This window comes from Alexandromys fortis, unplaced genomic scaffold (genome assembly GCF_014885135.2).
Source record: "Alexandromys fortis isolate MF-2015 unplaced genomic scaffold, M_Fortis_MF-2015_v1.1 scaffold_179, whole genome shotgun sequence".
In the NCBI taxonomy this organism is placed as follows: Eukaryota; Metazoa; Chordata; class Mammalia; order Rodentia; family Cricetidae; genus Alexandromys; species Alexandromys fortis.
In genome coordinates, this window is record NW_026068062.1 from 240138 (window position 1) to 263976 (window position 23839).

At 37.2% G+C, this 23839-nt stretch overlaps 1 protein-coding gene across 1 annotated transcript in view; it reads left to right on the forward strand.

Annotated features, from left to right (window-relative positions):
- The first annotated feature begins 3206 nt into the window (after window positions 1-3206).
- Window positions 3207-23839, forward strand: part of Dok6 (docking protein 6) — a 300071-nt gene continuing 279438 nt past the window's right edge. The window contains exon 1 of the mRNA XM_050120300.1: window positions 3207-3285. Coding sequence (XP_049976257.1) covers window positions 3220-3285 — 66 coding nt within the window. The 5' untranslated portion in view covers window positions 3207-3219. The remainder of the gene's footprint in view (window positions 3286-23839) is intronic.

Sequence of the window (23839 nt, forward strand, 5' to 3'; positions counted from 1 at the left end):
CTCTTTTTGGGTCTGGCTTACCTCACTCAGGATGGTGTTTTCTATTTCCATCCATTTGCCTGCAAACTTCAAGAAGTCCTTGTTTTTTACTGCTGAGTAGTACTCTAATATGTATATATTCCATACTTTCTTCATCCATTCTTCAATTGAAGGGCATCTAGGTTGTTTCCAGGTTCTGGCTATTACAAACAATGCTGCTATAAACATAGTAGAGCATATACGTTTGTTGTGTGATAAGGCCTCTCTTGGGTATATACACTATTGATAGTTATTTCTATGAAGACATTGAAAAGCATAAGGGGAAAATCAAAACTATTTCTCAGTAGATATGAAGTTGGAAATGTATCTGATGAGCTTGGATTCCCTCATGTCAATGACAAGGCTAGGAAATTCCTTCGGTATCTATATTTTAAATTTGAAGACTGTTACCTGAAGAACCACTTTGTAGTTCAGACCCTACAAAAAGACAATGACTGAAGTTATAAATGCACCAAACATACAGATATCCCAAAGAGAGCAGGGAATCATTGGGAACTTGCTAGAACCCGTTTATTGTTTCTGAATAATAAAGTCAAAACTCTACAGTCCTCTAATTTTCAAGAAAGGGTGCTTTTGTTTGATTGTTTTATTTTCAGTAAACAAAAACATATACATCCAAGAAACAAAACTAACCAATCAGAATTTTGGAGCTTAATGAAATGATGCCATCAAATTGAATAGATCACCTAGAAGATACACTTGGAGCATATCTGTGAGGCTGTTTCCAGAGGCAGGAAGTCACATTGGGAATGTGGCCTGGAGTCTTAAACCAGGCAAAAAAAAAAAAAAAAAAAAAAAAAAAAAAAAAAAGAAAAAGGAGGAGGNGGAAAGAGGAGGAGGAGAAGGAGGAAGAGGAGGAAAAGAAGAAAAAGAGGAAGAAGCAGCAGCAGCAGATGAGGAGGAGGAGGAGGAAGAAGAAGAAGAAGAAGAAGAAGAAGAAGAAGAAGAAGAAGAAGAAGAAGAAGAAGAAGAAGAAGAAGAAGAAAGCTAAGTACTGCTGTCTTCTCCCCATGTGAAGTGACTGGATACAGTGTTTAACAGTTAGCATCATCACATGGCTGCCATTCCATATCCCCTGCTTTAGTCAAGTATTTTGTCCCAGCAATGAGAAAAGCATCTATTACAAAGGTTCATATAAATGAAAGTGTTTATGATCATGAGAATTATTGTAGACACCAACCTTGAAATGGTTGTCTAATCACAAAATACCTCTGAGCATCAATGTCACTTGACAATTCTGTTTGTAAAGAGGATCGTGTGGGGAAAATGCATTTAGAAATGTGTAAGACATTCTTTGCATCATCTTTGAAAGTGAAATGGAATTAGCAAAAATGACTTTCCACAAGTTACCAGTTTTTAAAGGAGATAACCATGAAGGTTAGTGAAATCAGGTATGTGAATTTTCTGGGGAGATCAGAAATTGATCTCCTTTCAGAGTAACAACTGATTGGAATTTATCTTGCTATTTAAAACATTTGCCCTGGTATTTTGTATTTTCTTGCATAACGGACGGGTAAAAGAAGAATAGAGGGAGAAGAGTCACCAAATAAATGAAGTAGAAGGCATGTGTACTCTTGAGACATGTTAGGATGGGGCCTCTTGGTAAGGATGGAACCAGTATCTCCCCGTGCCCTCTTAGAGCTGCCCCTTAGCCGGATGAAGGGCAAGAAACCTTATTCTCCAGGCTTTCATGATCTTCCTCCCCTCAGATTTAGTTTGTATCTTCCATAAGTAATTATGATCCAAATACTGAAAAGACAATTTAAATGAAAACCTATAAAAAATACTTGTGAAATAAAGCAGAATTAAACATGTCTTATGAAGATCCATTTTATATAAATTCCTCACAATTGAGGAAACATAAATGTATTTGGTCTTTGCACATCTTTTTTTCCTTAACTATCAACCTCCTTAGCTACTTAAACTGTAAATATTCTTGACTATAGGTAAAAAAATCCATAAATTTCTGCCAGCTAATATTCAATATTCTTTTCCCTTAAATCACCTAAAAGAATGTAACTCTAAAATTGTATATCTTTAAATTAGAGAAAAACATAAATTTTAGTATGTTTTCCTAGACCAAGAGGAAAGTTTATTCCTTTGATTTTTACAAGTTGAACATTTCATCGCATCAAAGGATAACCATTCTGCCTTTTATTTCCTGAATAGATGAAATGCCAGTAGCTTCTTGAGCTTTAGTTAACTAAAACGCTTTGTCAAACCAGGCATGCATCGCCTTTTCTGCGGAGGACATCTGCGACCTGCTGCCTCCCGGATTCCTTCTGACTTCAGCAGCCTGAGGATTAGACACATGCGCAGGGTTGGTCTCTTTGTGTGTTCACCAGGAAGGGCTTGGCTTCGATTTACACTTCCCAACAGGGCAAAGATCTGGAAAGGCCACGTGTACCTAGAACTAAAAATGTATTGTAGACACCATCTCTAAAATAAACATTTGTTTCTCTCTCCTTCGCCTTCTGCGAACCCGTGAAGTCCCCCACTGCTCTGTCCCCCACAGCCCAGTCTTGGGTGGCGAGATTAGCAGCGGTGGAATGAGAATCCTCGTCCTTAGGAATCCACGCCTAGGCAAGTGGTGCCCGCACAGGACTCTGGTGGGAGCGGTACCCTAGGCGCGGGTGGCAGGCGGAGCTCCCTGCCGGAGAAGTGAGTGATGGAGTACATCTTGCCAGCATCCTCCAGCCCTGCCACCCGGCGGGCAAGGGGGAGGGAGCCGAGCGGGCGCAACGGCCCGCCCCGCCGTCCCTCCCCCTCCTCCGCGCCGGGGAGCCGAGATGGTGCGCTCCGGCCAGCTGTGCGCCGCCGAGTGAGGCGCCAGCCCGTGGGTGCTGCCGGGGGCGGCGGCGCGGAGGGGGGCACAGCTGGGGGCGGCGCTGGCCGCGGTGCTCCCCTCGTGGTCGGGGGCGGAGGTGAAGACCGCGCTCAAGGTGCTGGTGCTGCTGAGCAGAGCCGGGCCCGGTACCCTGGTCCGGGTGCTTGGCGGCCCTGCCGTCCCCAGCTACCGACTCAGCGTCCGCGCCGGCAGGAGCCTGGGGAAGAATCGGCGGTGGCGCGACTGCCGGCGACGGCCGGCTGGATGCGAGACCTGCGTGGACCGGGCGGTGGACAGCGGTCGACGACTCCAAGAAGCGGATCGCCCAGCAAGGGAGCCCGACCGCGCTGGCCATGGCCTCCAACTTTAACGACATAGTCAAGCAGGGCTACGTGAAAATCCGCAGCAGGAAGCTGGGGGTGAGTGGCTAACTCGGCTTTCTCCTTCTCCGCCGCTCCAGTGGCCCGGCGGCAGCTGGGGATGGGGGCGGGGAGAGATGACCCGCGCGGGTACCAGGGCAGGCGGCCTTCCCCTGTTAGTCCGCTTGTTGCTTGACCTGAGGAGCGCTTGGCACCTGTCTAGGGGACTCTGCCCACCAAGGTGAGGGCTCTGGGCCACCTAGAGTCCCCATTCTCAAGTGCGTTGGGCTCATGGTGACCACAGCGAGAAGTCCAATACAACGCAGGGATTGTCAGTTCCAAAGATATATGAGCTGTGGATATTTATTACATTCGGTGCAGCCCACAGTGATTTCTCTCAAAAGTGTGCGCCTCCCGGGAGAACTGCTGTGTGCTGACAGCAGGTGCAAAAGGTATCTTTCTGTATGTGTGTTTATATCCATCATTTTATGGTCTTTTTTCCCCATGCACATTTCAAAATCCTCTTTTGATGCCTCTTAAGCGCAGCGCATTCCTTTTTGGCTACAGCAACGACTTTAACGTGCCCTTAATAGTTGCCCACTGGCTGACTACCTCATCCGCTGTTTTCCTGGTCTTGTGTATTTTTGCCCGTGTATAGGCAAGTGAGCGTTGGTGCACCGCGGCAGGAAAGTCCGTGGAGGCAAAGTTTATGGAATCTTACTTTCTCTTTGAGAGATGTTTGGTCTGACTTGGGGGACAAACAGTGTAGACCTGAGCGGGGAATGAGGAGACAAAACTTCTTTGGTGATTCGATAGGTATTTTAAAGGGATGTACTGACTGTCCTGAAAGACTCGGATATAGATGGAAAGATGGGCGTGCACCTGGAGAGGAACTGTACAAACCTGATAGCTATGAATGGAAGCAGACTAACTTGCAGGGGGCATCTCCAACTCCAAGACACAGCTGTGTGGCCGCCCAGGTTCACCTGGCCACAAGACAAAAGGAAAATTCAACTCAGTATACAAAAGAGTGGGGTTTCACCCATTGAGGCTGCCTCTTCTTTTCTGAGTTCACGAGTTCCTATCCTTTCTAGAATCCTGGCTTAGAGGTGGAAAGTTCCCGGATTTTCTCCACTGGGTTGGTGAATATTCTAACTTGGAGAAAAGAAATGAATGAAGGAAGGAATCAGATTTATGCACAGAAGGGGGAACTTGTAAATTGAGAAATAGAAACAGTGTGCCTTTGGGTAGTTGCAGAAAATTATAAAGTAGCCAGAAAAAGAAGGTAGATCATCCCGCATTCAGAAGTGGTTTATGGACCCTTAGCTGGAGGCAAGCGGTGGAGGCAGCAAGCTGCCTCTTATGCTTCCTCTGCTGGCATTCTCACTGAAGGCAGACAAGACCAAAGGACACAGAGATCCCTTCTCAAACTTAAGCAGATTACCAACTTCAGGAAGCTTAAAGAGCAAGAAATGCATAGCTCGCTAGAACAGCAAAGTTGATGTTCCCCACTCCCATCCTCTAGCCCAGTGCCCCACCTGCACAAAAGAGAGAGGGGCAAGGCTTCAAGGGCTTTTCTTAGGTAGAAGATCATGCCTTATTTTTTTCTTCAGAGATATGACTGACCCCCATTAAGCTATCCAAGGTTACATACTGTAAAACTTTGATATGCAGCTAGTTACATGATAAAGCTAAGGGAAAGGCCACCAAGTGCCTCCAGGATAACTAGACATTAAGAACATGTGAAATGTCACTCTAGAACACAATTTTCACCTAGCCATGTGTGCTCATGTATATTTAGAAAAAGAATGTTTTGCTAAACTCACTATTAATTTAAACATAAGTATTTTTAAAGGACAGGCCTCTTTGAAAACATTAATAGTGTGTCTGTATATAAACTATTTTTATCTTCCACTTCTTTTCTGTGTGAGCAATGTTAACTTTAACATCTAATATTGAACTTTTTATTTTAAATATTCTTAACCATTTTAGAAAGAATAATTTATTAAAGAAACTTCATATATTTGTTTTCAGATTATTGTTACATTTAAAAAGTTGAAATTGCAAAGCTCTATATTGTTTGTTCTGTTTATAAGTAGGTTCCATGAGAGAGTAGAGCCTTAATTAAAGATAACAGTGTATATGCTTTGGAATTTAACTGTATCATCAAGCCCCAAATCATAGAAATAGGAATTGGATATGCATTAATATTTATTATCACTATCAATGATATATGTTTCTAACACACACTCTTCCAGACAAACCATTTGCAGTTTTATAGACATATGATACTTCTTGCATGGTTTATAACCAACATTTTATTTCAACATATAAAGCATTGTAATTGTATTTGTGCTGATATTTGCTATATTATGAAAAGAACTCATACTTTCAGAAATCAAATTTTACAGAATTTTGTTGAAAAGTGGTCAGTGTAGGAGGCCAGTTGCACAATGCATATCTGTGACATAAGGACATATTTCTTGATAAAATGTTCTATTGCATCCCTTATTCTCTCTAAATGAGTACTTAGCATCATTTAGAGGGGAAAAAGTGAAACATTTCTTGGTCTCTGGGTATACTGCTTTCAGGTTGTAATGGCTAGATGGCTTTCACAATGTTCTTTAATTGACAGTCTGCTCATTTGTGCAATCATTTATAAAGAAAAATTGAGTCAGCTTTGAGGTGTGTCTTGATTCCTCAACAATCATTTCTCCATTTAGAAAGGTTATATTATTATTATCTTTATTATCTATTATTATCTTTATTATTATTTTTGTTGTTTTGTGAAGGTGCTGTGTATCTTAGGCCTCAAGCTAGCATCTTAACTGAATATGACCCTTGATCTTCTGATTCTTCTGCCTCCATCTCCAACATGCTATTATTACAAGCATGTTCTCTTTTGCAATGCTCAGGATTCAGGGTTTGGTACAGGTCAGGCAAGAATTTTAACAAATGAATTACATGCCCAACATATAAATACTATTTTGAGAAATAAATAAAATCATTTCCTCAATATTCACTATGTTTTTAAATGTTTATTAAAACACTGAATTTTATAGGTAAAATTTATACATGTGAATTTTTAAATGTATATCATAAATGTTATAGTAATTTATTTAAATACTGTACAACAGTTTCATTGCTTTTACAAACTTGTGTGTGTGTCTGTGTTGTCTTTGACATTTGAATATCTTTAGAACAATCCCATTCCTCTACAAACTTTTCTATTTGAAAAATTATTGTCATAATCCACAAGCTACTGTGTTTGTTAAGGAAAGAATAGTAAAAAATAATAATAAAAATAAAACATGCTAATGAGTTTTATCTCTAAGCCTTGATCGTCCATTTTCTTCTGAATTCTGACAGATTAAATTCAAAATCAATGCACATATTACAAAATATCCAATTTCTTCTTGACTGGGACTAAACTAAAAAACCAGTTACTGAAATCATTAGTGATTGGCTATCCTGCTTACTGACTCATCTATCAAAATAAATATAGAAATACCGAAAGATATCATTCGTCACTAATATGCTAGACAAAGTTTAGAACACTACTTTGACTAAATCAAGACTCAGGCATCACATTATTGTTGTCAGATAATTTCATCCACACAGAGGATTCCTAATTATAAATGATCATGAAACAGAAATTATCCAAAATACAAAACTTTCTGAGTGCCACGGTCATAACTACAAGTGAAAACTTCCATATTATTACCTCATGTGATTAGTATTCCTTTATAAAAAAATGACACTATAAACGTGTGCCCTGCTTGCAAGCATGTGTAAATAATGAACGTATGAGGATGGAAGAGAATGTTCCTAATTAACTGCTCTTCCAAAGACCCTGCGTTCAATTCCCAGCATTCACAGGGAGGCTCACAATAGTCTGTAACTTAAAAACTAAGGTTACAATACCTTCTTTTCCTCTCCACAGGCACAAGCATACAAGTGGTACACATATATACAGCCCAAATACCCTTATACATAATAAAATAAAATTTAAAAATAATATATAAAACATAAATGAATTTTCAGATTAAACTTGGAAATATCTTACCATGTATCCCATTACATATGTGTGCATGTGTCAAATATGAAATGCTTCATGTCCCAAGCAGTTCACAAGAAATATTAAACATATTCATAGGAATAACTATTCTCAAACACACACCAGAAATAAAGTGTTTTATTTAGAATTCTATTTCTATGCATTATTCAAAGCCTAGTAAATGATTCACATTGGTGTGAATGTACCAAAAGAGTGTCTTGAAGTATTGTGGTGTGTGTGTGTGTGTGTGTGTGTGTGTGTGTGTATAACTATGCACAATAAACAAATAAACAAATGTTCATGAAGTCCATATACTTTATCAGATGGCATATAATGATTTGTGTGATTTTGTGGATATTATAAAGTTATGTTGTATTAAATCATCACTACTCATAATGAACTCTTTTTGTACTTAGCACATTGGAGCAATCATATTTGCTTTCCACATTTGGTTGTTGGAGAAGACAAAATATGGAAAAACATACTTAAGATCTTAGATGCAGGCTGGTTTATGAAACTGATTGTAGACACAGTAGTTTCATTTTTCAGTCTACTTTTTTATGGCAAATTGAATTCATCTATCTCCTACCATCTTTCTCTTCTCAATTAAAACCTTGAGACATACATATTTCTGACCTAATGACTCTTACTTCCCATTCTTCAAACACGAGGCTTTCTCTATTACAACGTTCTCATCTGATGATAAGAAATGGAAGAGTGTAGTTGCTTATGAAAGGCAAGCGGTGAAGCCTAGCCCTTCTATAGAAACCAATCATCAAAACAAGCAGCAGAGCATGTGAATCAGAGTTCTGTTCATTAGAGGAAGTAGTATTTAGTAAATCTCTCTTTTGATTCGCTAATACTCCTTCTTAAAGTGAAGTTCTATTCTTTATAACATACTTTAGCAGTGTGGTAAGAATTAGATGGAGTAGATAAATTTAAGACACGGTCTCAAATGATCAAGATAATAATCATGACCATCAGAAACTTAAAATGAACATCCAAGATTAACATTATCAATATGAATATTCAGTGTGTTTAAGATATGGAAGTTGTACTCTAATGCTTAAATGTATTTTCATATTATTAAGTGTCTTGAACATAGATCAATGTTCCATATCAAGGATCCTTGTTATACATGTTTATTTGTTGACAGTTTTTTGTCCTGCCTGGTTCCCGCAATCATTAAGTCTCAAAGAAATCACACAGAGGTCTACATTAACTATAAATGGATTGGCCCATTAGCTCAGGATTCTTATTCACTTTTATCCATTATTCTTGTCTCTGTTAGCCACATGGCTCAGTACCTTTTTCAGCCAGGCAGTCACATCTTGCTTGCTCTGTGGCTGGGCCAGGACTGCCTAGGAATGGGCTTCCTTCTTCCCAGAATTATCCTATTCTCATTGACCTGTCTCTACTTCCTGTCTGGTTGTCCCACCTATACTTCTTGTCTGGCTACTGACCAATCAGCATTTATTTAAAATATAATTGACAGAATACAGATCATTGTACCATACCACTTATAACTAATTTTTTCTCATTAAATATGAATTTAGAATGAATGAAAATATCCAGTAATTTATAATGTTTGTTCTAGGTCCATGTTTATACACACACATATCAAATAACATTACATATTATATAATACATAATAGTATGTAGACTATGTCAGTTATTTCTGTATTTGTAAATATGTCTGCAGATAACAATTTATATATTTCAAAATAAAGAAAAGTCATATGTATATTCTATTTAATTCCTATACATTATTTGTTCTGTATATTATTGCATAAGATGTAATGTAAGCTTAGAAAACTATATGTACATTAATAAAATTTATTTAATTTTAGGCTTTTAACCTTAAATATGCATATGAGCATATCCTATGATCTTTTCATTTTAAAAATGTGGAACCACGCACCTCCACAGCCACCCCCCCATAGCTAGAAAAACTAAACCTAGATATGTTGCTGAATTAATTTTTCTCTGAAATGATCAAGCATACAGAATACATGGAAGACTAGAATTCAGGAAAGGAGTGTATGAGAATTCATAGCTACATTTATGTCCTGATAAAGTTGCACATTATGGATGGTGTGGTGGAACTGAAAATACTATTTCTTTCCTTTTATGTCAATTACCCTAAATTGGTGGTTCTCATCTGTGTATTGTGACCCCTTTCAAGGTTGAATGACCTTTTCACAGGAGTAGCCTAAGACCATTGAAAAATACAGATATTTATACTATGATCCATAACCATGTCAAATTTACCGTTATTAAGTGTAACAACAAAATAATTTTATGTTGAGGGGCTCCACAACATGATGAACTATATTAAATGGTCACAGCATTAGGAAGGTGGAGAATCACTGCTCTAAATACTTAAAGAAATGCCTAAAATGATAAAATTAATAATTGCATGATATTCTGGTCAACTGTCTTTGTAACATATACATTCTCAATTTTCTTGTTTTCAGAAACATGCAACTATGACTGATAAATTGGAAGATAGAATAAAATATTTGTCTAATGCCACTAATGAAGTAGTTTGTTACTAACTGATATTTTTGTTGTCCCATAATAAGACACTAGGAAATACCTGTGTAGAATTAGGAAGTATTCAAACCTTTGCATTACTTTGTTTACACCAACCACATAATAGAAGCTAGAAGATAAGGCAGCAGCAAAATAAAAAAAAATACAAAAATTACCTTTCCCTTTTAATTTTCAGATGATACATAGACATCACACGTTTGGGGAATTTTATCTTAAAAGGAAAAGTAGTTTCTATCATAAACAGCAATTTCTATCAAGTAAGATTAACTTGTTAGGAGGGAGGATAAAATATAATTCCTGTAGCCTTAGATTGATGAATACTGTCTCACTTTTCTGAGTATTGCTTTTTTTTTCTTTTTGTTCCTTTAGACTCTCAAAACTTTTTCAAGGGACCACAAATCCTAGACTGAGAACATTTCTAGTTTTTCTTTTTTGTTTGTTTTGTTTTTGTTCTATGGTTTTTAATTTTTCAAGACAGGGTTTCTCTGTGTAAGAGCTCTGACTGTTCTGAAACTCTTTATAGATGAGGTTAGCCTTGAACTCACAGAGATCCCCCTACCTCTGCCTCCAAGTGCTGGGATTAAAGACATGTGCCACCACTGTCCTGACATTTTAATTAACTTTCAACATAAACCCATTTTAACTTGATTTTGATACCCTTAGTCATTGTTTTTACATTGTAGCACAATTTGTTGTAAGAATATTATATCTGTCTATCAAATTGATTGATAGATGGTGTTTTGTTTTAAATAGAAAATATATATATATATATATATATAGAATTGTTTTTTCATGATATTTGGACTTAATAGTGACTGTAATATTTGAGCATGTGCAAGATATTTTATATTCTATTTTACTGAATCTATAATAAAATACTGTCTTAAAAACTTACTAATACAGTTACTGAGAACACTAATACATCAAAGTTCATGTTAATCTGAAGAATAATAAAAAAGAACTCAGTCATGTTGTTTTTCATGTATACTGCATTTTTCAGATTATAAAAAGTTCTCACATATCTTACGCAGTTCTCCAACAGTTTTGACAGTACATTTCATTTTTATTCCTATTTCACTTATGTACCAAAATCTGAAAGGAACAAAATGTGTCAATAAGAGTTATAGAAGCTCATGCTGTGTTTGTGGGTTTGCTGCATTGAAAGCATGGTTTTAACTTCAAATTCAGCATTGCATCTACTATACGATAGTTACCATCTTACTGCAAATGTCATAAGCAACACATTCATACACACTCTCATAGATAAATACATTTTTTTCTTAAGTTTTTGTTTACATGTGTGTTGCACTTGTGTGGCACGCTCTCTCCCTGGACCACCATCTTGCCATTGGAGTGGCTTGTTCATGTGACCCAGGTATCAGCCTGTCTGCCACTCCCCACTATGAAGTTGCAGATGCACACCACCACCACTCAGGCTTTTCCATGGTTTTTGAGCATCAGTGTTCAGGTTCTCATCCTGTACAGCTAGCACTCTACCAACTGAGCCATCTCCACGGCTCTGAAAGTAAACATTCTTTTCTTCATTGCTCAACTGGTGTAAAGCTAACAATGTCACTTTCATCACTCAAATTTATTTAGATTGCAATGAAAGAGAAATTTAGAGAAAGACCTTATACCACACTAACAAGCTTTCTAGAGAATTCTTGTAGGCCACTCAGCATGTGTCCATGTGCATTGATTGTGGCTTCACATTTGACTAGTTTATTCTTTCTTATAAGTCATGCAGGACCCCATATCAGCTGTTAGTGTTTAAGTAGAATTTAAAACATTTAAAATATACTTTTTATCTTATGTGGTAGCTTGAATGAAAAATGGTCTCAATTGGCTCATATGTTTTCATGCTTGGTCCCCAATTGATGGAAGTTTGGGAAGGATTAGGATGTATAAATTTGTTGGAGGAAGTTTGTCACTGGAGAAGGTTTTGAGATTTCTGAAACCTCATACCATTCCCAATGTGCTCTCTCTGCCTCCTGCATATGAGATGTGAGATTTCAGCATCTGCTCCTACTGCCTGGCCCCATGCCTTCACTCCACCATCAAGAGTTCTAACACTCAAAAAACATAAGCAAAAGTAAGCATTTTGTTTTATAAATTGCCTTAAAAACTTGATTGGGGGAGGGGGAGGGAAAGGGGAGGCGGCGGCGGGGAAGAGACAGAAATCTTTAATAAATAAATAAATAAAAATAAATAGAAAAAAAGTGGTGGTTTATTACAGCAATAGAAAAGTAACTAATACAGAAGTTGGTACCAGGAAGTGGGTTATTGCTTTGAAGATGCAAACCATGCTGTTTGTAGAGAAATGTAAAGACTTTGGAACTTTAGAGTAGGAAAGTAGTTAAACACTATCAGCGGAGCTTAATAGACCATCATAGTAGGAGCTATTTTTAAAGAAGTTTCATAAGTGAAGAATATTGGTCATTGGGCTATAGATTGTTCATGTGTTGATTTTGGGAAAAATAATGTGATTGCTTTATGCCCCTGCCATAAGAATTTGCCTAAGGCTAATTTAAAAGGTAACTGACTGATTTGTTTAGTAGAGAAGTCTATATTGGCTCTGTTGTGTGGTTGTTAGTCATCACTCTTATGCAGGTCTACAATGCAAATGAACAACTAGGGCACAAAGAAACACAAAATGTAAAGTGTGAAAAGAAGAAAAATATCAGGACAGAACATGTTATGTTGGAGACAAGACTTGTTCTGAAAGAGAAAAGAAGATTGAAGCGTGGCCTGATCAGAAATATAATAAAGGCAAGGGTTATTTCAGGGTGTTATCCCACTCAGATAAGTATCTAATTTGTAAAAAGAAAAGGCCTGAGGAACTGGGTGCTCTTAAAAGGCAACAGTGAGAGTGGTTACAAATGTGGTTAATGGATGGCAGAGTTCACCTGAAGCTGATTTTCAAATTTTGAGTGTCATCCATGGGGTTCTGGCTTTAGAATTATGATAGATGTGTTAGCAAAGTGGTTGTGGAATCTTCCTCAACAGTTAAGGAGAGCTGCTGAGGTCACACAATATGTAGTAAGTTAGTGCCTGTATGAATGCCCAAGAGGCATGGGATATCTACCGAAAAGAACTGAATGCAGGGAATGGAACAAGCCAAAGAAAGGTATTTGTGTTGCAGGCAGTGAAACTGGAGTGATGGAGCCAGCCAAGTCCTTTGATGTCAGAGATGGAAATATCAGATTTGAACATTTTCCTGCTGGATTTTGACCTGGTTTTGGTGAATTACATTCTTAATATTCCCCCATTCCTCCCTTTTGCGATGATAATATACATTCTATGTCGCTGAGTGTTGGAAATGTGTAATTTGCTTTCTAATTTTATAAGGCATTACAATTAAGATATTGCCTTGAGTATCAGAGAGATTTTGAACTTTAAACTTTAAAACAGTGTTGAGACTGTGCAAGGTTATGGAGATACTAAAGTAGGGATAAATGCATTTTGCATTGAGATATGTTCACAGCCTATAGTGGTCAGGGGTTAGAATGTAGTGATTTGTAAAAGAATAGCACCCTATTTCGTGTGAATGAACAGGTCTCAGTTGGTTGAAATTCTTGGGAAGGATTAGGAGATGTGACTTTGTTGGAGCATGTATGTCACAGGAAGGGGGTAGTGGTGGCTTTGAGACTTCAAAAGCCTCTCCATTTTCAGTGTTCTCTTTCTGCCTTATGCTTGTGGTATATGGATTCTCAGGTGCAGCTCTGGCCACCTGCTGCTATGATCACTTTTGGACTCTAACACTGAAACAAGAAATCCAATTAAATGCTTTATTTGATAAGTTGTATTAGTCATGGTATTTTATCACAGCAGTAGAAAACTAACACACCTAATTTTTGTTTATGTGCATGATCTTTTGTTTAAGGTTATTAAATAAAAGGCAACTTTTTTTTTGGTGGAGTTTAAAACCAGGGATTGTGATGCCTCCAGAAGTTTCTTTATTTTACAGGTTTGTTTTGGCTATCCTAGTTTTTTTTTTTTATTTCCATATGAAGTTCAGTATGTTTTTTTTCTAGGTCTGTGAAGACATTTGCTGGAATTCTGTAGATTGTTTTTGGTAAGATTAGCAGTAAATAGAAACACATTTTCCTGAGTGCTTTAAGGACCTAGAACCAATGCTTTTGTAAGATCTGTCATTTTCCTAATGTTTTATAGACTCTCTCACACTTCAGAATGCTTCTACATTGACCAGGTATATCCTTTAAGCAAAACTTTTTTAGTGCCCGCTCAACGTTTACTGTAACTATGAACCACTATATATGAGTGCATATGAAACACATGTAACTCATAAGAACAATTTGGAATTCTGAACAAGAATAAATCTTTTGCCACTCTAGTTGGCAGCCTAAACACAGGAGAGCAGGACCCAAAAATGATGTTGGCTAATGTCTCATGCAATAGCCAACTTTATTCAGAGCATCAGACAATGTATACTCGGAGGATTAAGAAAGGTTATGGTGTACACCTTTAATTCCAGGACTAGGGAGGCAGAGACAGGCAGATCTCTGTGAGTTCAAGACCAGCCTGGTCTAAAAGTGAGTACCAGGACAGGCTCCAAAGCTATATGGAAACCTTATTGTTAAAAGACAATAACATCATCAAACTAGTTGAAGGCTATTATAATCATCTGCATTTGTGTATTCTTAAACTTTGTTCTCCAGCCTTCCTAATTAAAAATAATGCAAAAATAAGAAATTCTTTTATGTTTAAAGTGGCATATTTTGTTGCTTTTAGCAACAAATGTTAAAAATGACTAGGTGGTATTATTGAAGAAAACTCTTAAATTTTAGAAGCAATATATTAGAATAGTTTCTTGAGCCATGAACATTAAGTACTTTTCCTAGAAAGATAAGATCATTAGAAATCATTTTTCTTGTCCTCAGTACTTGTTTGTATTAAAATATAAGAATATCAGTATTAAAGTCTTATTCATTCAAGGAGATACATAGAAGCTTTGATATAATCAACCATTTGTATGACAATATTAAGGAAAGGATTTGAAGCCCTAGGTTGAGTTCCTAGAACTTCAGAAAAGGATAAATTGTCACCCAAACTCATAACATATTTTGGACAAAGGTTCAGGACAATTCAGCGATAGAGAGAAAGACGTCTGTTCAATAGATGCTGTTGCTGTAACTTAAACTGTGTGAGGATCAACATCAGCTTTACACTTTGAAACTCAGACCGCAGATTAATGTATAAAATTTAAAATTGTAAAACAGTTCATAAAATCATGGAAAATATTAAAAAGTAGCACCAAATAAAATGATCTTATACTCATGCCAAAAACAAGATCCATCAAAGGGAAATTTTATAAATTCCATCAAAACTAAAACTTTTCTACTTTGAAAGATTCTGTTATGATAAAGTAGACGCCGATACTGATAGGCAGAAATACTTACAAACACCCCCCCCCTTTGACAAAGAACTGCCTATCTCAAAAAATCTTTCAAACTCTATATAAATGTAATCAAATTAGACTTAAGTCCTGCTCAGAAGTAGGAATTTCATGCCTGGTTCCGTTAACTGGACCCACTACCCATGGCTGGTAAAGTCATACAACCTAGAGGAGAATCTACTGCTATTTCCCCAAGCCAGTAAAAACTGTATCCTTACATCCACAGACAACTGTAGGTCCCATCCCTCATCAAAGAGGTTTCATTTTATAGAATATGGAAAATATTACAGAAAACTACACTGGTCAAAATGCAGAGAACAAATGACTTTGGGATGTACCAATAAAATTGATACATTTTAACCACAACCCCTATGCCTAAAGCTCAGGGAATACCTGGTAAGAATGGCTACAGAGATTATAAATTTCAGAGTACCAGGATTTCCTGGTGAGATTATATCTTCTATATCTGAAAGGAAAGATGCGCCCATGAAATTAAAAATACTAACTGTACAATGACAACACCAGTTGACATGCCAGTGTGGTTGGTAGAAATCTCACAAGACTCCTACCCTTAGATAAAGAGCTACAGGTAATTAATGAGTACTGAAAGAGGGAGAATCAGTCTTCTCCAGGGACAAGTCCCCTAACTGATTACCAAATACTAAGTGACCAGTCCTCAAAACATATGCATACATATAAGTAATGTTAAATGCAGTTAGCAGTTTGCATTTGTATATTTATTCATTCATACATTTATATATGTAAGAATAATATTTAAGTAGAAACATGCCATGATTTTGAGAGGGGACAGGTAATCATGGGAAAAGCTGAAGGGAAGAGGAGGGAGACGATGTAAATACAGGACTCATGTGAAAGTGGAAAACAATGAATGAAATTTCTAAAGACAGAAATAAATAGGCATTTATACAAATTGATGAACAGATGTTTGATATTCACCATCATTAACCATTAGGAAACTGAATTTCCAACAATAATATCTGACAACATAATAGTTGGTAAAGTGACAATAATAAAACAATGATGTCATCAAACACCACCAAAAATAATAAAAAATAAAACCTGGGCCCCACAGACGCTCCTAGTGGGGATTTGAAATGGTTAACACAAACCTCTGGAAAACAATTCTGAGTTTTCTTTTTAAAAACCTCTTAGTTTGAGTTTTAATCAACAATAATTGTGTGTATTCAAGCTAAATAAGGTGATGTTTTGATACATGTATACAATGTGAAATAATTACCACCATCTATCTAATTACCACGTCTATCACCTCACATATCACCCCATGTTTGAGTGTGTAGAAAACATTGAATAATTTCTCCTTGAGAAATTTTTAAGCAGACAGCCCAATGTATCACATAGATTCAAAGTGTTGTACATTAGTCTGTCCAGTTTATGTGTAACATAGAATTTTTGACAAGTGACTTTTACTCTCTTTACTCTTAAAACTCTGGCAACCACTGTTTTCCTATTTGTGAATTTTGAATAGACTTTTTTAGATACTACCTATAAAAGAGACTGTGCTGTGTTTGTCTGTTCCTGGTTTATTATTATAAAAAAATAAAAAAAATATATAATCAACCCTCCATTTTTCTCTATGTTGTTTCTCATTTACTTCTTTTAAAAGACTAAATAGTACTGTTGCACTTTCATTAACATATGTATTTATCCATTTATCTATTAACTGACAGTGAGATTGATACATCATAAATATTGTGAGTGGTGCTGCTGGAAACACGGAAGTGCAGATGCCTTCTGGATATGTGATGTTCTTTCCTTTGGATGTTTACCCTGTAGATGGAGTCATGTTGAAGAAGTTCTTTTGTCAATATTATGATCAAAATATTCTTTTGTCATAGTATCCCTATTTTCTTTGCCCTCAATAATGTACTATGATTGATTTTTATCTGTAGCCTCACCAGCCCTTTTAATCATCTGTCTTTTGATGTTAACCTTTCTACTAGATGAGCAATTTCTAATAGGTGAGCAATGTGTCACTGGTGTTTTCATTCACGTGTTGCTGATTATTAACCATTATGAGAATTTCCTCATATACTTGTCGATTTTTTATCTGGATCTTTCTTTCTTTCTGTTGTTATTTGAGTTGCTTATGTATTTGGATGTGTGTGTGTGTGTGTGTGTGTGTGTGTGTGTGGTTTGTGTGAAAGCACATGCCTGTACATGACCAGAAATTAGTGGAATTACCTATGGGGATGTCTATGAGGTATTTTTTTCTTATCAGTTAGTATAGGAGGGCCCAATCTACTGTGGGAAGTGCCATTCTTAAACTTGTGGGTCTGGGTTCTATAAAGATAGCCAAGGTAAGCAAGGAAGAAAGCTAGTAAGCAGTGTACTTCTGCTTTGGTTCCTGCCTCCAGGCTCTTGTGTTGATTTAATTTAATAATGGTCTCTAAGCTGTAAGTAATGAACATTTTGTTCCCCAAGTTGCTTTGGACTATGGTATTTGTTTATGACAGAAGTAGAAAGCAAACCAGAACACCTTGCCATATAACAGAATTGGTCATAAACATAAACATGGGTCTTTCTTAGTTATTGAGGGCTCTATCTTCTACCTTAATTTTCCAAGAAGTGTAGCCTGAGATAAACATGATTTCAATCTATAACCACTTAAGAAGCATAGTAAAAAAGTTTTAACATTTCATTTGTTAAACAAATTAGTCAAATATAAACACATCATTTGTCTCATCTAACACAATACCTTTCCTTTCTTTCTGGCTCATGGAATATGTATTTGTATCCAGAGGGTAACACATAGGATAGTGAGCTCTGTGCTCAGTGAATGTACAAATAGCTACAGCTAGAGAGACTAAGATGCGAATGTGAACTTGGCCTTGTCCAAATAACTTCAGTCTTTCTTAAATTCCCTTAGGATCATACTCCTCTGTGTTTTCCTTTGGTCTCAATAATATTTCCAGGTTTTTAAAATGTTATATAAGTCTGATTTCAGTCAGATTGCTGAAAGAGTAGAAATATAAACAAGTGTATATCGATTGCATTTATATGACTACCAATACTTTAGAAGATTGACCTTATTTTTATTGTATGTAGATATGTTTGGTGTTTCTTATGTGTTTGGAGGAAAATTTTGCTTGAACTTATGTCTAACAAAATTGATCTTTTACTTGATACCTGATAATTTATATAAGGTATTTATATATTTTTATATATAATTTATATAAGGTCAGTGAATTATAATAGTTATTCTCAGTGAAGTCTCAGAGAACGTAGTGTTCTATAGAGAGCATTTGGCTAGAAAATGCTATGCCCTAGTTAAAAGGAGCTAGTTAATGCTTAATTTTTCATAAAATACATTTTACAATTTTAATCATATCCATTTTCTAAATTTCTATGAAAGCACTAAAATTAGCTTTATTAAGAACAAATAGAAGACAAGCAGATAAAAATGTTTATTGGCCTTTCATAAGGAAAGAACAGAGGGAACAGATTTTTATAGAATAACCTACCTAAATTTAAAACTCTATTAATCTCTGGGACATTAGATTTAGGTGTCTGCCTTATATTGAACTATCTTTGCTTTCAACTGCTCTTTTGATTGTTCTGTATAATTATTTACTTTCATGTTTGCTATAAAATTTCAAATAGTATGCAAATTAAGATATTTTCAGCTGGAGAAATGGCCCAGGGCTTAAGAATGCTTACTTTCTTCCCTTGCAAAAGACTCTGTTTATTTCCCAGTACCTGATATACAGTGGTTCATTGCTTGTAACTCCGGTTCCATATCATCCAATGTCCCCTTCCAGCCTCTACAAGCAGTTGAACATATATGATGCACATAAACTCAGACAAGCTCATGTACATACATATAAAACAACTTAAAAATAAACCTTTAAAGTTAACTGTCTTTAAGACTTATGGCATTGATTCGATGTCCTGTTCACTTTACAGTTCAACATATGGTTTTACATGCTGCCCCACCATCACCATATCAATGCTGCTGCATGGACAGGTTACTTTACATTTTAATATTATGGTAGGAAGACAGTGAATCTCAGACAGGTAAGAACACACATTGACTCAGAAACCTCAGTCTTCTACACTGAATTCTTATCAGAATGCCTATGGTGACTGCTGCACCATATCACATTGCATAGTGATACAGTCGACTCTGACGACCAAAAGACACCAAATAGCTCTGAGAATGCCACCTTAGACTACAATATGGTTTTGTTAATAAATACAATAGCATTGGCTTCCCTGGTGTGTACTTTATGTATTCTAACACATAAGCCAGGTGCCTCAGTTCCTAATGTGGAAGGTAACATCACAAGTGAGTCCCCAGAAATCTATCACTATCAGTGTTCTCTCTTTGATTCCCCAGCTCTAACGGTAAATCGATGATGTTTACATTGCTAAATGTAGTCCAAATAAAAAATGTTTCTATTAGTTTTTATTTTTGATACATTAAAATGCTGTATTGAAGTAGTCCCCTAAAAAGTATAATTCTAAAAATAGGTGTTCTTCCTTATCACTTAATGAGGATTTTCTGAGCATGTGATTTTGTAATTAACATGATTTTTTCAGTCTCCCTCTTATATTGATGACTATAGTAATTTGTCTCTAAAGAAACTTTCCACATATTTTTGCTTCTTTAAAACCCTATAGATTGTTGAAATGATGTGAGTCTCAACTCAAGCATTTGAGTCTCTTCAGAGATCAGTTTATAGTGCAGAGGAAAGGTTCAAGAAAGAGAAACACTTTGTTGAGTGTATTGACATATTATGTCTGCATCCCATTTGTAAATAATTGTCAAATTCCAAATGGAATCATCCCATAGACCTAGAACACTCAGTTTTCTTTAATCTGTTGCTATTTCAGTTTGAAAATAACAACTACTGATTTGGCTTTCCACAATTATCGCTGATTCGGAATGTTTCTTATTGAATTGTACCCCTTCAGGGCATTAATTCTCTTTGCCTTGAGCAAACAATTTTTGATGCATTTATGTTTAACACAACACAGGCAGGTAGGTTATAATTATGTGACTAGATGTTGCTTATATACTACTGTGACAAGGTTATTCACATGATTGACACCTGCAAAAATGGGAGCTTGTGTGGAGGGTGCCAGTGTCATAAATTGGCTGCACCTTCACACCTTTGCTTGAGAGTTCCAGGCCTCCTTTGCGTGATTAACAGGATGTTTTAGTGTCACCTCCATTGGTGGTACACCCTCCCCAGAAGCCCAGTATCACCTAGGAATCCTTCTCCTTTTAGATCATATTCCACTAGCCCACTAAGGGCGCTTCCTTTGCTGTTGGTACTTGCTGATCAAATAGCACCAAGTGATCGGATGTCCTCCTCCCAAACTGCTACAAAAATTTCCTCATTGGTCTGCTTCTGAAACTGTTTTCTGTTTTCCTTAGGATGCTTTAATTTCAACCCCCATATTTTTATTCTGAACCCATAAAACTATCTCCATTGATTAGGCACTTTAAGTTTTGTTCAAGCCTTTCTTCTTCTTTTTTTCTATTTTCTATTTTTATTATATTCTTTTTCCATTTCATGAAAATTTTCTCATACAATATATCCTGATTATAATTTACGCTCTCTCTACTCCTCGCAGTTCCTCTCCACATCCCCTCCTATTCGGTTTCACTCTCTTTCTGCCTCTCATTAGAAGAGAAGAGGATTCTAAGAAAGGACAACAAAACATGACATAATAAAATGTACTAAGTTAAAACAAACACTGTCACATCAAAGTTGGATGAGAATCATCAACAAAAGGAAATAAGGCCTAAGAGAAGACACAAGAATCATAGACCCATGCAGTCACACTTTCAGGAGTCCCATAAAAACATTATACTGAATGTTATAATTTATACACAGAGGACGTAGTGCAGACTGATGCCCACCCATGCTTGCTGTTTCATTCTCTGCTGTTTCAAATGATTTTCTTTTCTCTGTTGATTAAGAGGTCTGTGTTCTGATGTCCCCCAAATGAACCTATAAGGTATTTACAGAACATTTTCCCCAAACACAAAAGAATGTATCTTCTTCTCTGCACCTCATGGAACTTTCTCCAAAGTTGAGCACATACTCAGCCATAAAGCAAGTCTCAACAGATCCATGAAAACTGAAATAACTATCCACATCCTATCAGACCACCACAAATTAAAACTGGTTATCAACAAGAACAGAAAGAATAGAAGGCTTACAAATTTATGGAAACTGGAAAACTCTCTACCGAATGAAAATGTGTTCATACTTTTAATCTTCAGTTTTGCTTGTCCTAATTTCTGTGAAGCATTTCCTGTCCAGAACTGCTTAGAGTCTAAACACGGTGCATTACCCAGCATGGCTCGTCCCACCTCTTCATCTAAAACTCCTTAGTGCTAAGCCTGGGAGGGAGAACTGGGCCTTTCTTTATCTCACAACATTCAGTCATCATTATGTCTCCTAGGGGCTGCACATTGAGTCTCAAACCCTCAATTCTTTCACGGAGAAACATTCGCCATCTCTAATTTAAAGTTCAGGAGTTGCCATGACTTTAATTATTTTTTTTTCTTTTTAACTGTCTCTAGGATTACCCTTATCTCTCTGGCAAGGTTGATTTTCTAAATTTCCGTTAAAAACCTGTAATTCTCCCTCCCCTTTTACCATTTCCCACAGTTTCTCATTACCTAAAGTAGTAATTAAAATTAAAGTGGCAATGCAAAGCTGTCCACAATGCCCACCATTGTTCCATTTAGCTTTTTATTGTAATGTTTCAAATATACAAGAAATTACAGGGAATCATAAACCTCTGTTTATAAGCTACCCACATTTACAAACATTTGCTCAGGACTGTTTTTCTGTTCTTTTTTTTTTTTTTTTTTAAGCAAGAAAATGTTAAACCCAATGAGGAGCAGAAGGAGGGAGAACATGAGCAAGGAAGTCAGGACCACGAGGGGTGCACCCACTCACTGAGACAGTGGGGCTGATCTATTGGGAGCTCACCAAGGCCAGCTGGTCTGTGACTGAAAAACCAAGGGATAAAACCGGACTCTCTGAGCATGGCGGACAATGAGGGCTGATGAGAAGCCAAGGACAATGGCACGGGATTTTGATCCTACTTCATGTTCTGGCCTTGTGGGAGCCTAGCCAGTTTGGATGTTCACCTTCCTAGACCTGGATGGTGGGAGGAGGACCTTGGATTTTCCACAGGGCAGGGAACCCTGACTACTCTTCGGACTGGAGAGGGAGGAGGAGAAAAGTGGGGGGAGGGGGAGAGGGGCAGGAGGAGTGGGAGGGAAATGGGAGGTTGGGAGGAGGCGGAATTTTTTTCTTTTCAATAAAAAAAAAGAAAGAAAATGTTAAAAGTTTAAAACTCATTTAAACCTCTTTATAAAATGATGCACGGGAGTTTTAGGGAGAATTCACTGATGTAAATTGTAATGTGAAGATACATGTCTAGGTATTTTATTTCAAAAATCATGTTAGCTGGTGTTCTATGAATAAGCCACACTTCATTAATGGGCAGTATAAGATTTCAGCTTGCAAAATCACACTAGCTGAACTGTGATTGTAACTCAGTTAAAGAGTAATGGCCTGGCCTTGTGAGGTCATAGATTCACTACTCAGGTGTGTGTGTGTGTGTGCACACGTGTGCACATGCATGCATGCCTTATAAAGGCATTCATATTCATGTGTAGCATGAATGATAAAAACCCAGAGACAGCTAATAATGTTCAAGTTGAAGATCAGAAATGCAAAGCAACCAAGCCACTAGAGAGATCTTACCTCTACCAAGGCTCAGACAATGGGAAGGTCTGGCAATACTATCCACCAACCTCAGACCCCACACTCCACTGAGTTCCTATCTCTTCCCCTTCATATTCCTCTCTCCACCTAGACATATTTCTCCTGTTTCCACCTCCCTAGTTATGGGATTAAAAATGTGTGATCCCAAGTGCTGGGATCACCTTTGTGTGAGCTCTGTTTCTATTTTAGACAAATTCAATCTTGTGTGTCCCAGGGTTGTTGACAGAGGTTTCTGTTCTTCCTAGTCCCACACCCATACATTAATTATAAACTGGTTGGCCTATTACCACAGGCTTCTTATTAACTCTTACATCCTACATTAACCCATAATTCTTGTCTGTGTTAGCCACATGGTTTAGTACCTTTATCAGTGAGGCATTCTCATCTTGCTTCCTCTGTGTCTGGGTGATGACTGCAGACTGAGCCTTTCCTCTTCCCAGAATTTTCTTATTCTGGTCTCCCTGCCTATACTTCTGGCCCACTACTGGCCAATCAGCATTTTATTAAACCAATACAACTGACAACTCTTTATAGCATACAAGACCATTGTCCCACAACACAGGGTGGCTTTAAACTCAGAGATCTATCTGCCTCTGTTTCCAAAGTCCTAGGATTAAAGGTGTCTACCTCCACTGCCTGGTCTGTATGTCTGACTAGTATGGCTGCTTTGTCCTCTGATCTTCAGGCAAGTTTTACTTATTAAAGCACAAATAATAAACGTGTGTGTGTGTGTGTGTGTGTGTGTATGGGGTTCATGCACTTATGTTTGCATCCACAGGTGGACAT